The sequence below is a fragment of the Dromiciops gliroides genome, chromosome 5 (genome assembly GCF_019393635.1).
Source record: "Dromiciops gliroides isolate mDroGli1 chromosome 5, mDroGli1.pri, whole genome shotgun sequence".
Lineage (NCBI taxonomy): Eukaryota > Metazoa > Chordata > Mammalia > Microbiotheria > Microbiotheriidae > Dromiciops > Dromiciops gliroides.
In genome coordinates, this window is record NC_057865.1 from 105,525,849 (window position 1) to 105,543,283 (window position 17,435).

Genomic DNA, 17,435 nt, shown 5'->3' on the forward strand with positions numbered 1-17,435 from the left:
CCATAGCCTATTTGCACCCATTGTGAGTCTTTGCCTGCCCTTTGGGTCACCTTCAATTTTGGGTTCATCAGAGATCATGCTGGGACCATGATTTGTAGCTGTCTAGCATTGCTAGGAGAATATGAATGTGGCCCAGGGTTATTTAGACTTAGAATCACAGAGACTGTGGATTCTCAGGCTCTACCTTTAATGTTATCACAGATACTCTGGAAGATTTTCCTAGGAGGATAGAGAATCCTTGGGCTTAGATTGCTAATGGATATTGTGAAAAGTTTTCCAGGAGAGCTCCCGTTATCTTTTTCCCCTTTAATAGTATTTTATTTTATTTTTTCCAATTACATGTAAAGATAGTTTTACATTTGCTTTTTTTCCCACATTTGTTTTTGTAAGATTTTGAGTTCCAAATTTTTCTCCTGCCCTCCTTTCCCTCCCTTGTCCCCAGCAAGCAATTTGATATAGGTTATACAGTACAATCCTATTAAACATATTTCCACATCAGTCATGTTGTGAAAGAAGAATTGGAACAAAAGGGAAAACACAAGAAAGAAGAAACAAAAAAGCAACAAAAAAGTGAAAATAGTAAGTTTCAACCTGCATTCAATATCCATAATTCTTTTTTCTGGATATGGAGAGTATTTTCCATCGTGAATCTTTGTATTGCTGAAGAGAGCTAAGTCTGCCACAATTGATTATCACACAATGTTGCTGATAGTGTATATAATGTTCTGGTTCTCCTCACTTCACCCAGCATCAGTTCATGTAAGTCTTTCCAGGTTTCTCTGAAATCTACCTGCTCATCATTTCTTATAGCACAAGAGTATTCTATTACATTCATATACCACAACTTGTTCAGCCATTCTCCAATTGATGGACATCCTCTCAATTTCCAGTTCTTTGCCACTACAAAAAAGGAGTCCCATTTATCTTATGGCTCCAGTATGTTTTGGGGTTAATAGACAGGGAAGGCAGAGAGGTGAGAGGGAGGCACAAGCAGATGAATGCCTGGACCAGAAGGTGAAAGGAGAGAAGACAAATGCAGGGCATGATTGGACTAGAGCTGAGACCAAATTGCAACTGTGACAATTGGTGAGAGCCAAGTCCAATTAGTGCTTCTTCTTTCTTCTGATTGATCTGAACACAAAGATGATTCTGGCTGCGAGTCCCATGCAGCCTATACTTTTTTTTTTTGGTGGGGCAATGGGGGTTAAGTGATTTACCCAGGGTCACACAGCTAGTGTCAAGTGTCTGAGGCTGGATTTGAACTCAGGTCGTCCTGACTCCAGGGCCGGTACTCTATCCACTACACCACCTAGCTGCCCCCTATACTTTCTTTAAATGTTTGGTTTTATTTATTTCTTGGCCCTGCTAATAAATTACATTCCCATTAATGAGTTTGGTCTAAACCTATACATTTGTGGTTTGAGACTGTGGTTTATGCCAGGGTGGTGTTAATCTGTTCAGAGGAAGTTTGAAAATTTTTATAATTTCTGAGAAATTGCAGACATTATCTATTAGATTACTTTTGAACCCCATAAGAGAATATCTATAAGGAAATGAGTCATTTGCAGCCTGAAGCGTTGTGATGGTAATGGTGGGGGTATGTTTGTCCTTGTGCACTCACTGTTCATACTATCCCATGCCACATACCACAGATCTCTAAATTAGTGTAAACCCTGCCCCCCCCACCCCCACCAAGATAGTCTTTAGAAGCTTAGGATCACTGAAAAAAGAATCTCCCATATGAAACCCAACTCAGTCTCTATTTCTCTACTCACTTCTGGGCCCAGTTTATTGTTCATCTTCGATGATTGTCCGTGATACTAGAACTACGTTGCTTGCTTCATGGTGACCAATAAAACAGATAAAAATGCTGTTCAGTAGATATCAAAATTCATTAAATGCTTTATTTAAAACCTGCACTGGGTTTAACAAATAGTCTATTCTAGTTATCGACTGCACAAACACAGACTATGGTCTTTATCTTTAAAATCTGCCCTGGTCGGAAAAGCACACATTTCACTTCTCTGACTATCTTATGGAATCTCAGAGTTTGAAAGGACCTCAGATATCAATCATCTATCTACTCAAAGACCCTATCCAATTAAGAGCACCCCCCCCTTTAGGAAGTCTCTGTTGGATGCTCAATTGAGCCTTTGCTTGAGTATTTATTTCTATGAGGGAGTGCTCCCAGTTTCAAGAAGCACCCAGCCTTTGTATTTGGACATCACTGGAAGGCTGTCCAAAAGAAGGTGAATTTTTAAGCTATGTCATTTTATTCAATCTGTGTGGAAGGTACAGAGGAAGTATGACCTGATCATTATAAAACTCAGTAGGGGGCAGGTAGGTGGTGCAGTAGATAAAGCACCAGCCCTGGATTCAGGAGGAGCTGAGTTCAAATCCAGCCTCAGGCACTTGACACTTACTAGCTGTGTGACCCTTGGCATTGCCCCGCAAAACAAAAAACAAACAAAAACTCAATGGAACTCTTGCTTTTTGTGATCTGGATGCTGAAGTCTCACAAATGATTTTGATTCTGGTATGGCCCAAATATTGCTCACACATACTCCCTTTCTTTCACTTTTTCTTCTTTTGCTGTCAAACTTCTAAGGAGTGCCTCATTTTGAGGTAATCTGGCATCTGCCTTCACCACTCAACTAAAATGATTCTCTCCAATGCCATTTGCAAAATCTTAGGTCAGCATTTCTATTCCATTGGTCTCTCTTCACCATCTGACTAGCTCCTTTCTTTTTTTTTTTAATTAAAAAATATTTTCTACTCCCTTACTTTTCACGACTCTACACTGTTCTTTTCCTTCTCTATCTCTTGGGTCCCTCCTTATCTGTACCTTTTCTTGGCTCTTCTTTCTCCTCCCATCTCCTACATGTGGATGTCCCCCTATGCTATGTCCTTGGGCCTCTTCTCTCTTTAAAGCAAGGGTTCTTAACCACATACCCACAATATGATAGATTTCAAGTGGTTCATGAACTTGGATGGGAAAAAAAATTATATTTGATTTTCACTAATCTTTGGTTTCCTTTGTAATCCTATGTATTTTATTTTATGCATTTAAAAACCTGGTTCTGAGAAGAGGTCCACAGACTTCACCAGACTGCCAAAGGAGTTCATTACACAAAACAAGTAAGAACTCCTGCTCTAAACGTTTACCCTTGACAAATATATCACTTCCCATAACTTCAATTATTGGCAGTGTGTTCATGACTTTCAAACTTATATTTCCAGCTCTAATCTCTCTCAAACTCCAGATTGATATCTCCAATTGCCTGCCAGAAATACAATACTCTCTTCCCCTCTTCCCACCCTGCTGACCCCACCTCAAACTCAACATGTCCAAATTGAACTCATTGTCTTTTCAAAGAAATCTGTTCCATCTGAAGAATACCCAATTACTGTTTTGTTTTTTCTGTGGGGCAATGAGGGTTAAGTGACTTGCCCAGGGTCACACAGCTGGTAAGTGTCAAGTGTCTGAGGCCGGATTTGAACTCAGATCCTTCTGAATCCAGGGCCGGTGCTCTACCCACTGCGCCACCTAGCTGCCCGATGGTTATACCTTTAACAGTAATTGGTGGGGGGCAGCTAGGTGGCGCAGTGGATAGAGCACCGGCCCTGGATTCAGAAGGATCTGAGTTCAAATCCGGCCTCAGACACTTGACACTTACCAGCTGTGTGACCCTGGGCAAGTCACTTAACCCTCATTGCCTCACAAAAAAAAAAAAAGGTATAACCATCTACCCAAATACCAAGTTGGGTTGCTAACCCATGAATCATCTTTGACTCTCCCCCCTCAGTATATTGAGTATGGAATCTCTGGGTTGAAATGGACTTTAGAGGGTCTCTGGTCCAACCTGACCAAGAATCTGCTCATGATAATCATTTCTCTTGAAAAGCCTTCCCTATCTCCATTTGTTGAGATCCTATCCATCCTTCAATTCTTCGTCCTTGATCTGGGGATCAAGCAATAGCTATATGAAGCCTTCCGACCCCAAAGTGGTGTCTCCCTTGTGTGTACTTCAGGGCTATCTAAAGCATCATATCACTTTGTACCTCTCCTGCATTCTACCTTGTATCATGATGATTTGGATATGTATGCATTCTCTTTCATTAATCTGTGAGCTGTTTGGCAGTAGGTACTATGTCTTATTCATTTGGACCTACTTATTCACTGTGCCCTATACAGACAGATCTTGCATGTACTAGTCACTCAATAAATGTTGGATTATAAATGTGCACATTACAATCAAGCAAGGTCTCTCCCATTCTATATACATGGGATTAGTTTTTTGTAATTAAGCACATGAATTTACATCATAGCTGTTAAAGGCAATCTCGTTGATTCTAGTTTAGTATTCCAGTCTGTCGGTATAATTTTAAATATTGAGTCTGTCATCCTCTCTTGAGTTCTGTCATCTTCAGATTTGATAAGCATGTTTTTTATGTCTTCATCCAAGTCTGTTTAAAATCATTGGAAAAAAATTTTTCTCCTCAAAAGTCCTCTTTGATGGATCATTGTGGTCGTGGTAGTTGTGGGGCCAGAGTGGGGGGCAGTTCTTGTTTCAAAAAGCCTGTGGCGGGGCAGCTAGGTGGTGCAATGGATAGAGCACCGGTCCTGGATTCAGGAGGACCTGAGTTCAAATCCAGCCTCAGATACTTGACACTTACTAGTTGTGTGACCCTGGGCAAGTCACTTAACCCCAATTGCCTCACCAAAAAATATATATTTTTTTTAATTAAAAAGCTTGTGGCAATGAAGAGCATGCCCAAGCAGGCCCTAATAAGAGGCAAACAGTTTCTAAAGGCCAGCACCAAGAAATTTGCTGTCTTACAGCCCACCAAATTTGGAGAGGTCTCCAGGTGATAAATATCTTTTGGCTACACTAGCTCACTCTGTGCTAAGATTGGCATGGGTTGGGTAACCTTCAGTGTTAAAAAGATTGGCCACATAGCTGACCTTGAATTTTTAAAAGGTAGCTTGTTTTTAGTTTTCTGTAAGTGTTGGATCCCACAGTAGAACATGAACTTCTTGAGGGGGAGGATAGGTTTTCCTTTTGTCCTTGCATTTCCAACAACTAGCACAGTGCCTGGCACATAGTAGGTGCTTAATGAATATCTATTGACTGCCTAACTCAATCAATCAATCAATCAATATGCCAGGCACTATGCTAAGTGCTGGGGGCACAAAAAGAGGCAAAAGATAGTCCTTGCCCTCAAGATGCTTACAATCTAATAAGGAGTTTATATTTTTTTATGATGAGTTGCTGTAAATTAGCATCATACTCTTTACAGAGCTCCCCCTTTTTTCTTTCTTATCAGAATAGTTTGTTTTTGTGTTATTAGAATTCCATTCTTAAAGTTTTTCTGCCCCTTGGACAACCTTTTCTTTTAAAATGGTATGCCAGGGGAACAGCTAAGTGGCACAGTGGATAGAGCACTGGCCCTGGATTCAGGAGGACCTGAGTTCAAATCCGACCTCAGACACTTAATATTTACTAGCTGTGTGACCCTGGGCAAGTCACTTAACCCCAATTGCCTCTCACATACACACACACACACACACACCCACAAATGTTATGCCAGGGGATCCTACCTATCTTTTCTGTTGCTTTGGCATTCCACTACAGATCTTCTTCTGTTTGACATAGAAATATTAATTGCATCATTTAGATATAGCTGTCCAGCCAGCTGTGAATCCTCCTCATCCCATCTACATTGTACCATCTTATCTAATAGGCATCATGAAAGACCACATCAAGTGATTTTTTTAAAAAATTAAGATAGCATCCCCCAATCTAACAAAATAGAGAAAATACCCTATTGAAAAAGGAAATGAGGCTGTTTTGGCATGACTTGTTCTTCATGAACCCATGCTTGTTCTTGAGGATCACCTCATTTTTATCTAAGTATCAACCCAAATAATGTCTAATTTAGTGCTCATTCCACTGCATCCCATTGCTTCTAGGGATGTAGTTGTCATAACACTGTTTTGTCTTCCTTTCAAAAATTGGGACCATAGTCATCATCTGTAGTTTTCTGGTACCTCTCCTGTTCTCCCTGTTTTCTCAAAAACTGACAATGATGCTGAAATCACATTTGCCATTTCTTTCAGCAGTACAGTGTGTAGTTATTTGGGCTTGAAGACAGGAGCTAATTTAAAGTAGCCACTCTCTTGCTATTGGGCTAATTAATGATGGGCAGGTAGGTGACACAGTAGATAAAGCACTGGATCCAGAGTCAGGAAGATCTGAGTTAAAATCCAACTTAATTACCAGCTGTGTGACCCTGAGCAAGTCATTTAAACCCTGTTTCCCTCAGTTTCCTCATCTATAAAATGAGCTGGAAAAGGAAATGGCAAATTATTCCAAGATTTGCCAAGGAAACTCCAAATGGGTTCATGAAGATATTGAAACAACTGAACAATATTAATGTTGGACTTGGTCCTCAAAAAATAGACCTCTGGGGGCAGCTAGGTGGCGCAGTGGATAGAGCACCAGCCCTGGATTCAGGAGGACCTGAGTTCAAATCTGACCTCAGACACTTGACACTTACTAGCTGTGTAACCCTGGGCAAGTTACTTAACCCCAATTGCCTAAAAAAAAAAATAGACCTCTGCTTTCCACTTTCTTCTTGCTCCCAAATATAACTTTACAAAGGGATTTTGTTTTATTTATTATTTCCCCCCCCCCAACCCCGACCCTAAAATAGCAAGTTCCAAGGGCACAATTAACTGACCCCTGAAAAATCTATGGAATGGGTTTTCCACTTGACTCTGAGGACAGTTCGCTCCATGTGTATGACCAGCCCAGCACCTATTTTTGTATGACTCATGAGCTAAGAATGGCACCATTTACTGGATTTGATTTACTGTACTTTGCAGACCTCTGCAGTATAGAATCTAGACTTTAGGTGATCTCTTTGGTCACTTCCAAGTCTATGAGTCTATGAGCATTGCCCATGAAATGACAAACAGATGTTTTCCTACGTTATCCTATCAGGTGCACAGAGATACCACCCATGGTTAGATGGCTATGGGCTACATATTTTAAATAATTCCATTCTAATAGAATGTAAGCTTCTTGAGGTGAGAGGCTATTTTGGTTTTGCCCAGTGCCTAGCACAAAGTGGTCATGTGGTTCTTATTGACTAATTTATTTTAAAAGAATACATAATAAATAACAATGGATTCAATATTGGTTATTTGCTTTGTGTTTTAATCTGCAAAGTACTTCAATGTACATTATCTTATATGATTATTATTTTTTTTTGCGGGGCAATGAGGGTTAAATGACTTGCCCAGGGTCACACAGCTAGTAAGTATCAAGTGTCTGAGTCTGGATTTGAACTCAGGTCCTCCTGAATCCAGGGCCAGTGCTTTATCCACTGTGCCACCTAGCTGCCCCTGTCTTATATTATATTAATGATGATTGTTGTCCTTCATTCTTGAAGAGGACCAAAATGACATCATTATGTTGGGGTCAAGGTACAGTGTGTCTGACTATGGCTGATCAGACCAATAAGAGCTCAGAAGGTTCTACCACAGGTTTGGCACAAATAGTCCATATGAACATTTTGGGGTGGAGATGTCTCTAAATTCATGCATCTCACATTTCCTTTGAGCCACTGTGGTTCTGCTTTGCTCAGAGAGCACAACTCCTTCTTTGGTACAGCCTGCCATGCTGGGCTGTCCTGTGCCAGTGTCTCTCATGTCCCACAATCTATTGCAAAGTTCTTCAGGGAGACCTTGAGAGTGTCCTTGCATTGCTTAATAACAATCCTCCTTTGAGGTCAGATAAGGAACCTGAGACTTAGCAGGATTAGAGAATGACTGCGGGTCATGCAGCTAATAAATATCAAAGGCAAGACTAGAATCCAGATCTAACTTCTAGTCCAGTGTTCTTGTTGCCACCCTTTGAAAAAATATGAAACCAGAAGAAGATGGATGCTCTGTGCAAACCAGGCTCAAGGATTTTGTTTTTGCTTTTTATCTTTATTTTTAACTTTGGCTTGTTTGGGAAAAAAAAACCCCAAACCAAACCAAACTTAACCCTTGAACCCTCAGTTGAAAATCAATAGACAGTATTTCCTTTAAGCTGAGGAAAGGCCAAACTCTTTCCTCCCATAAGAGCATTTATTGAAGAAGCACTGTAGGTAGTTTCTTTTTTTTAATTCAAATTTCTATGCAAAATTTGCTGTCAGGTCAGTAACCACTGTGGCCATCAACATGTTGAACTGAAGGTACTCACCATTCTGATGACACAGCAGTGCCTGTCAGGCATTGTGACCAATCAGCATTCACCATGAGAAGGTGGTGACAGCTGGTGTTGCTAAGCAACCCCTCCCTCTCTCCCCAGCAGTTGGGTACTTTTAGATAGATGTACTGTTCTTGCTAGTGGCTATCCACAACACAAAAGCTCTTGCCAGTGAGAAACCAAATTATAACCCAGACCTGGGTCCATCACACCCCCAACCCAGGAAGGAGTATGCTTCCTTTTAAATGCAAATAGAAAAGGAAGATTTTAACTAGAGCTTAAACGGTCCATCATTATACTGATTTTAATTAGGAGATTGGGTGTCAGCAGAATACAACTTTGTCACAGGATAATGGTCTCTTGCTGGTAGATAAATGCAGGGACACTTCTAGAAAATGGGCGTCTGGTCAGGCAGAGACAATGTATTTTTGGACTCTGAAGTATTTATTACCCGGACCACACTTGGTTATAATGACTTTCATTTTTATTGGTCTAAAGGATTTAGAAATAAAGCTAAATATTAAAAATAGACTGCTGAAGGTTGGCATGGCCTGGAGAAAGCTCCTGGCAGTAATGTTCTTGGAAAATGGTCCTCTGCTTTGAGAACATTCAATGCTTTAATATGAAGAGCTTAACCATGAAAATTTAAAGGCCAAATCACACTGTGTGGATGCCTGTAATTCTGTGAATGTTCTCCACTCCAAATGGCCAGAGCCATGCAAAGCAACTTAGAAATACACACCAAGAAATGTGTTTGCGGAATCCAGTCATTCAAAAGTCAAAACTGTCTTCTCCAGGTTAGGTAACAACTAAAGAGAATGTTGAACACATCCAATCCAATCCAGTTCAAAAAGCATTTATTAATTTTCTGGTAATTTAAGGAACTATGCTAGGTACTCAGGATGTAAAGACAGCCCCCTCCCCCTAATAACTCCTGCCCTCGAGGAGTTTACATGGTTTGGGGGAGGATATACATTCGCCTCCTCCTCTTTCTGAGATTCTTTCTCACTGGCTGAACCTTGGTAACAGGAAACATTTGGATATAAAGCAAATAATTAGGAGAAATGGTAGATCTTCATTATTACTACAATGGATTTCAATCTTGAAACTTATAGGTGTGTATGCATATATATATACACGTTCTTATAGAAGAGTATATGTGTATATATATAGTAGATTAATATAAGAATATATACATATATTCTTTTATATATAGTATATATAAGAACATATATTCTTTTTTTTTGCAGGACAATGAGCGTTAAGTGACTTGCCCAGGGTCACACAGCTAGTAAGTGTCAAATGTCTGAGGCTGGATTTGAGCTCAGGTCCTTCTGAATCCAAAGCCAGTGCTTTATCTACTGTACCACCTAGCTGCCCCTATATATTCTTATATATAGATTTATGGTGTTCTAAAAGAATATATATAAAAAAGAATACATACATATATATTCTAAAAGAATATATGCATATATATAAGAATAAATACATATATTTTTAAACATATGGTGTTCTAAAAGTCTTAGTGTAGTTTTAAACTATTCAAGTGATATGTATGTATATATTCACACATATACACATACTTCGGTGTACTCAAGTATGCATGTACATATACATATGAGTGTATGGGTATGTCTATATCTATCTATCATTTATCAACCTGTCATCCATCCATCCATCCATCCATCACCTCCTAATTGTTCTCCCTGATCCCTATTTCCATTTATATAACATATATGCATGTGTGTATACACACAACACACATATATATTGTTCAGTCATTTTTTAGTTGTTTTTGACTCTTTGTGGCCCCATTTGGGATTTTCTTGGTAGAGATACTGGAGTGGTTTGCCGTTTTCTTCTCCAGCTCATTTTACAGATGAGGAAATTAAGTCAAATAAGGTTAAGTGACTTGCCTAGGGTCACACAACTAGTAAGTGTCTGAGGCTGGATTTGAATTCAGGTCTTCCTGACTCCAGAGCTGGTGCTCTTTCTACTATTCCACCTAGCTGCCCACATATATGTGTATATGTATGTATATATGTGCGTGTATACATAGACATGTGTAGGGTGTATAGGTGGGTGGATCTGGTTTGCTGTAGAGAAATCCCAGTGAAGAAATTCCCTTTACCAATGCATACTGACCACAGTTTAAAAACATAATTTTTGAGTTGCCTGGATCACTTAGAAGTTAATCAAATAGTTTGTCCAGGGTTACAAAGACATTGTGTATATAAAAGGAGGAACTTGTTGATTGGGAAGCTAGCTCTCCACTAAATGTCACTGCCTCTTACATGAGTAAATATGTATGTATCTGTACACACACACACACACACACACACACACACACAAGCAGTTAGGTGGATCACTGGACAGAGTTCTAGACTTGGAATCAGGAAGATATGAGTTCAAATCCACTCAGACACTAGCTAGCTTTATGACCCTGGGCAAGTCACTTAACCTGTTTGCCTCAGTTTCCTCATCTGTAAAATAAGGATGATAATAGCTACATCATAAGGTGGTTGCGAAGATCGCTCCAAAAAACATCCAAATAATGCCAGAGGACAATTCCTGGAGCAACAAAATACACAGAAGAATATGCTGAAATCATATTCCAACCAAGGATTTCTTGGAAGGTCAGTAGGAGGGAGCTGCTGTGCTGAAACAGGAGTGGAGCCCAACCCCACAGTCACCCTGACACAGATCCAGTCCCAGGAAGGCCTCACCAGAGAAAGAGACCCTCCCCCCCCTGCCCAGAGCCTCTGAATCAGCTTCAGTGCCAGTGTTGTCTGGAACTAAGCTCACAATCTGGTGAGAAGGCTAAGTCCTTGGCAGGGGGGAGTTTACAGGGATCTATGCTGGTGCTGAGGCATAACTTGAGTTTTTCACCCCTGCTGGGAACCAGGAGATAGGCTTGAGTAGCAGTGGCCCAGGTGGGGGAGGGGCACAGGTTTCTTGGAGCTGACAACTACAGCACGAAAGGCTGGTTGATTAGCAAGTTGGTCTGGTGTCATCTATGGACCAGGGAACAGGCCAGACAAGAGAAGAACCTGCTCTTCCTTAAATCATACCACCTGGAACCTTTTGAAGCTTGGGATTGTGAAGCCTGGAAACAGTACCCCACTTTAAGGAGCTAAAAGTCAAGTAAAAGAAAGGCAAGATGAGCAGACAGAGAAAGGTGAGGACCACAGAAAGTTTCTTTAGTGACAAGGAAGATCAAGGTGCACCCTCAGAGGAAGATGTCAACATCAGGACTCCTATATCTAAAGCTTCCAAGAAAAATATTAATTGGGGGCAGCTAAGTGGCACGGTGGATAAAGCACCAGCTCTGGATTCAAAAGGATCTGAGTTCAAATCTGGCCTCAGACACTTGACACATGCTAGCTGTGTGACCCTGGGCAAGTCACTTAACCCTCATTGCCCCAGGGAAAAAAAAGAAAAAGAAAAAAAGGTCACTATGGAACATCCAGTTTGAGATGTCTAATAGGCAGTTGAATTTAGGGGTAGCTAGGTGGCACAGTGGATAAAGCACCAGCCCTGGATTCAGGAAGACCTGAATTCAAATCCGGCCTCAGATACTTACACTTACTAGCTGTGTGACCCTGGATAAGTCATTTAACCCCTGTTGCCCCACCAAAAAAAAAAAAAAAAAAGAAAAATATGAATTGGTCTCAGGTCATAGAGGTGCTCAAAAAGGACTTTGAAGATAAAGTTAGAGAGGTAGAGGAAAAAATGGAAAGAGAAATGAGGATGATGCAGGAAAGACATGAGAAAAAAGTCAACAGCTTGAAAAGCTAAATTGGCCAAATGGAAAAGGAGATACAAAAGCTCTCTGATGAAAATAATAGCCTGAGAATTAGGATTGAACAAATGGAAGCTAGCGACTTTATGAGAAATCAAGACACAATAAAGCAAATCCAAATGAATAGAAAATAGAGGGCAATGTGAAATATCTTCTTGGAAACATTGCTGACCTGGAAGATAGGTCCAGGAGAGATCATTTGAAACATCATAAGGTGGTTGTAAAGATAAAGTTAGATATACAAACCTTAACACTATATAAAGTGTTCACAGAGCACTATAATAGTACCTACATAAAGGATGTCCCAAAAGTCTTAGTGAAGTTTTAAGCTACTAAAGTCTAAAACTGCACTAAGATTTTGGGGACAGACTCTGTGTGTGTGTGTGTGTGTGTGTGTGTGTGTTTCTGTCTCTGTGTCTCCTCCTGTAAATATGTGTCTATATATACACATACATACATGCACACATCTACAGCATATGAAGCCTTATATACAACACAGACATCCTTGATTGTTGTAAATCAATGAATCGACCTACATGTTTTGGCAGAGATACTGCTGTGTGCCAAGCAACGTGTCACTGTCTAGCAACTTCAGATTGCACAAATGCCCCAACTTCTGCTACGGACATACTTGAGAGAATTCAAACCAGCTATATTGTAGGTATTGTGAAGACCCATGATATCTTCTACCTCGTGACACAGATTTGTTAGTCAAATCCCTCTGCACTTGGGGTGTGTGTGTGTGTGTGTGTGTGTGTGTGTGTGTGTGTGTGTGTGCATATGAGTATCCACATGCCCAGTCACTAATAACCTGTTTGAAAACCTTGGGGCTGGACATATCAAAGTGATTTGCCATTTAATGCAGTGATGAAAGATGGACCCAATTTTCCAAGTTTTGGGCAGTAGATATCTGTTTCTCATAGCAGCAGATGCTGCTACATTTTCTATATCTTACCTCATCCAGACTCTTTGGACTAAAAGCAGGAGTCAGCACACTTCTGACCTCTTCCCATCTCTTGTTCCTCAAAAACAGGATGCTGTCAGCAACTGGCTTGGTCTCCATCCCTGACATCTGGTCAAAAGGGACAAGCAAAAGGGTTCTGAGTAAAGCCAAGGCAGTCTGTCTTTGCTGCAAGATGAGTTTATTATAAATGTCAGGGCTAAAGCCTATCAATGATCCACAAATTAGTAGACTGCGCTTGGGCAGAGACAAGGGGATGATCTAAGGGTTTGCTATAAATGAGGCTCAAGATACATGAGTGAGGGCTAATGGGGTGATCACTGCTGGCTCTGATTCCAACCCTGTTGCAGTGTGCCCTTGATCACAGAAAATAAATCCTTTGTGGAGTGCATTACTCCATTTAGAAAAGATTGATTGAGAGAGCCTCCTTTGAAGCTAGAGACCAGCCAGGCAAGTATCTCCTTAGCTTGGTTTTAACTTCTACAGTGTGGACAGTGGGCTTACCCTTTCCTTGGATATATCAGCATGGGACAAGAGTGGATTGACAAGTGTGTCTGGATCCAACAAGGAGTGGACACAGATGGGGGGGCGGGGTGGTCAATGTTAGTGCATGAAATTCGTCCAGTAAGTTTCTACTATTTATTTATTTATTTATTTCCACTAAGCTGTTCAGAGTTGTCCTCTCCCACTCAACCCTGATAGGCCAGTTCATTTCTGAAAGCAACATTAGCCACTGGTACTAAGAAAGAGGTTTGGGCTGATACACTCAGATCTGTGTGTCCTCTTGCCCTATGATGTTGGGGATGTAGAGTTGTTGGGAACTTTTCAGTCTGATGGTTTATCTTCACATAAGCAATAATATTGGTTTTTCCTTTTAACTGTTATGTTCTTCTGCCTAACACAAACCCAAGACTAAACATTTGAAGTAAGAGTTATATTTTGTGGATTATTGAGGGGATAGTTGAAGTGAAATAAGCCTTAAAGGAGAAAAACTATTTTAAGTTCTGGCTTCAGTTTTGTGTGACTTTTCATCTTTAATTCAATTCCTTAAACTTTAAGTATCTATGTTACCTGCAAGGCATAGGGGCTAAACTCTGGGAATACCAAGACAAAAAGAAAAACAGTTCTATTAATGAGCTTAAATTCTAGATAAGGTGAGCATGGAGAAAGCATGAAAGGGTCAGGGATTGGTAAAGCCTATGGACACTTTCTCAGAATCATGTTTTAAATAATTGATGAAGTTAAATAATTAATAAATAATTGAATGATTAATTTGGTTAATCAATTAAATACATTAGACTGTAAACTCCTTGAGGGCAGGGATTATCTTTTTGCCTCTTTTTGTATTTCTACCTCTTAGTATAGTGCCTGACACTTAATAAATGTTTATTAATTGATTGACTGAAATTTCAGTTGGAGTTTAGTGAAAATAAAGATGTAGTTTTTTCCCCATGCAAATTCACAGACACACTGAAATATATTCACAGAACACCTGGAGTAGGGGGATGAGGAAAGACTTTCCATAGGTGAAACATGAGTTGGGCCTGGAAGAAGAGATGGAAAATGGAATAGCATATAGATAGTTTGACTGGAACAGAGTGAGTTCCTGTAGTAGGGTAATGTGAAATATTTGAGAAGGTAGGCAAGACCAAACTGTGAAGGATATTAAATGTCAATATATTTTATCTGAGAGTCAAGAAGGAACCATGGCAGCTAGGTGGTGTACTGGATACAGCAGTGGCCCTGGAGGCTAGAGGACCTGAGTTCAAATCTAGCTTCAGACATTTACCAGCTGTGTGACTCTGGGCAAGTCACTTAATTCTGATTGGTTCCAAAAAACCCCAAAACAACAATAATAAAAAGGTGGAACTGCTGCAGAAAGCTTCTTGACAAGGCAGACATCCATTGAGAAGAATTTTTTGGCAGCTTTTGTGGCAGATGGATTGGAGAAGAGGAAGCTCTAAGTAGGGAGACCAATAAAATAATCCAGATGAGAGGTGATGAGGACCTTAGAGAAGGTAGTGGCTATATAAATAGAGACGGGACATGTGAAAAAGAAACTGGGAAGTAGAATTGTCAAGACTTGGCAACTGATTGGATACAGGGGTTGAAGAATAATGGAGACTTATGGAAGAACTTCAGATTTGAACTTGGGTGATTGTAAAGATGGTGGTGCCTTCAAGAGGAAGAGGAAGCTTTTGGGTCTATATTGGAGAAAAGAGAACATACTATCTGCCTCATAGGACTATTGTGAGGAAAAGTAGCATTTATATAGATAGCACTTTAAGGGTTAGTGAAGTGCTTTACAAATATTTCATTTTATCCTCATGATAGTCCTGGTAATTGCTATTACTATACCCATTTAACAGATGGGGAAGCTAAGGCAGACAGGTTAAATGACCCAGCATCACAAAATAGTGTCTGAGTCAGGATTCCAACTTAAGTCTTCCTGACTCAAGGTCTAGCACTCTAACAAGAGATAGATAGATAGATAGATAGATAGATAGATAGATAGATAGATAGATAGATAGATAGATACATACATACATACATACATACATAGGTAGATACATAGATAGATAGATACATACATAGATACATAGATAGATAGATACATAGATAGATAGATACATAGATAGATAGATACATAGATAGATAGATAGATACATACATACATACATACATACATACATACATACATATATACATAGGTATATACATAGATAGATAGATACATACATAGATACATAGATAGATAGATAGGTAGGTAGGTAGGTAGGTAGATAGATAGATGGATGGATGGATAGAGCTGATAGATGTATATTATATATCACTTTATAAATGTGTGCTCTAATTATTTTATACAATAAATAGAACTTTTCCTTTAAATTTGTTTTTTTAAAGGTTTCCTTAAGTCTAAAAGTAATTCTATTCCTCTTTTGTACCTTTCATCCCTCCTCACTGTGCCCCACTCTACCACCAAGGATGTATACATTTGTTAAATTCAGTAGATTGTTGCACATATATAACCTATATCTGATTGCTTACTGCCTCAGGAGAGGGAAGGAAGGAGGGATAAAATTTGGAATTCAAAACTTTAAATAAATATGTTTATTATTTTTTAAAATTTCAGTAGATTGTACTAGCTGGCTTGTAAGATCCTTTCCAGCTCCATGCTGGAAAGCTCTATGCTCACTGCGATTCCTATAGCTATCTTTGCACAGATGGTGGTAATATCCAGAGCCCATTTCATCTGTATAACTTTTCTTGTCTTTTCCAAAGCAATTTGGTCTCTTGTATTGAGAATTTCCTTTGAACGCTGTTTCAGGAATCAGAAAGCTTGGGTTCTAGCTCCAACCTGGCTCCCAGATACTTATTAGACCTTAAACAAGACACTTCTTCCTGGACTTTCATTTTCATCATTAAAGCAAAGGGGTCTCTTTAATTTACACTGCAGTGTCTTCCATCTCTAACATTCTTTCTATGGGACTAATGTGTACAATTATTGATACTGTTGATGGATCTCCATCTCTCTTTCATTCTCCTTTTTATAAGTTTATTCTTAATTTTACCTGCATTACCCACCTTTTTCATGAACCATGGAAAAAAAAGACAAATCAGCACTCTGAAGAGAACTTGAATGACAGAGCCATAAAGTGATAGAAGGATATGGGATAAAATGGGATTGGGAGGGATGGAATTTGCATCCAGCTCTCCTGATATTTATAACAAATATCTTACCCCTTAGGCAAGAAGCTTGATAATTGAACCAAAGGGGTGAAAAGGCTTCAATGTCTGTCTAATACTGGAAAATGGTCATATTCAAGGGGAAAGGCCCTGGAATCACGCCCATGTTTCAGATGGCCAGTATAGATAGCGTTTTCCCATGTATTCAGCTAGCATCTCTTTTCATTGGAAACCCCATTGATCTACTACACCTCACTACCAGACCTTCCTTGCTAATCTCCTGATATATAGGAGATAATGAGAACAAACTGGGCCATCAGCCAATACATTCTCTGAATGAATGATTCTGATTTCATCATCTGCCATGAAGTGCCTAGGAGTGATTCTATTTTTTTTTAATTTGAAGAGAAAACAGTGAGTTCCAGTTACATTTTCCCATTATATTTCATTTGCTTTAATTAATGATTTGAGAATTAGATATATCCATCACATGTAGTATTTGACAGCTCAGGCCAATATTTTTGCTTCAGAGGAAGTAGCAACCTTGGGTAACTTCCCTAACCAATGAGATGCTATAGTAAATAGGAGTCACAGACATAACTTCTCAGGAAATTATGCCCTCAAGGTCTAGTGGCCTCTGGCTCTATGGTTTGGCTTGGTAGAAAAGTTTATGAAAAACCCCAGCTAATAGCTAGGCATCTTCTCTAGTCCCTAGAATTGATGA

At 39.6% G+C, this 17,435-nt stretch overlaps 1 protein-coding gene across 1 annotated transcript in view; it reads right to left on the reverse strand.

The window, feature by feature from the left end:
• The window catches only part of TBXAS1 (thromboxane A synthase 1), a 245,680-nt gene that overhangs the window by 134,392 nt on the left and 93,853 nt on the right, over positions 1-17,435 (reverse strand). The window contains 1 exon segment of the mRNA XM_043966165.1: positions 13,019-13,135. Coding sequence (XP_043822100.1) covers positions 13,019-13,135 — 117 coding nt within the window.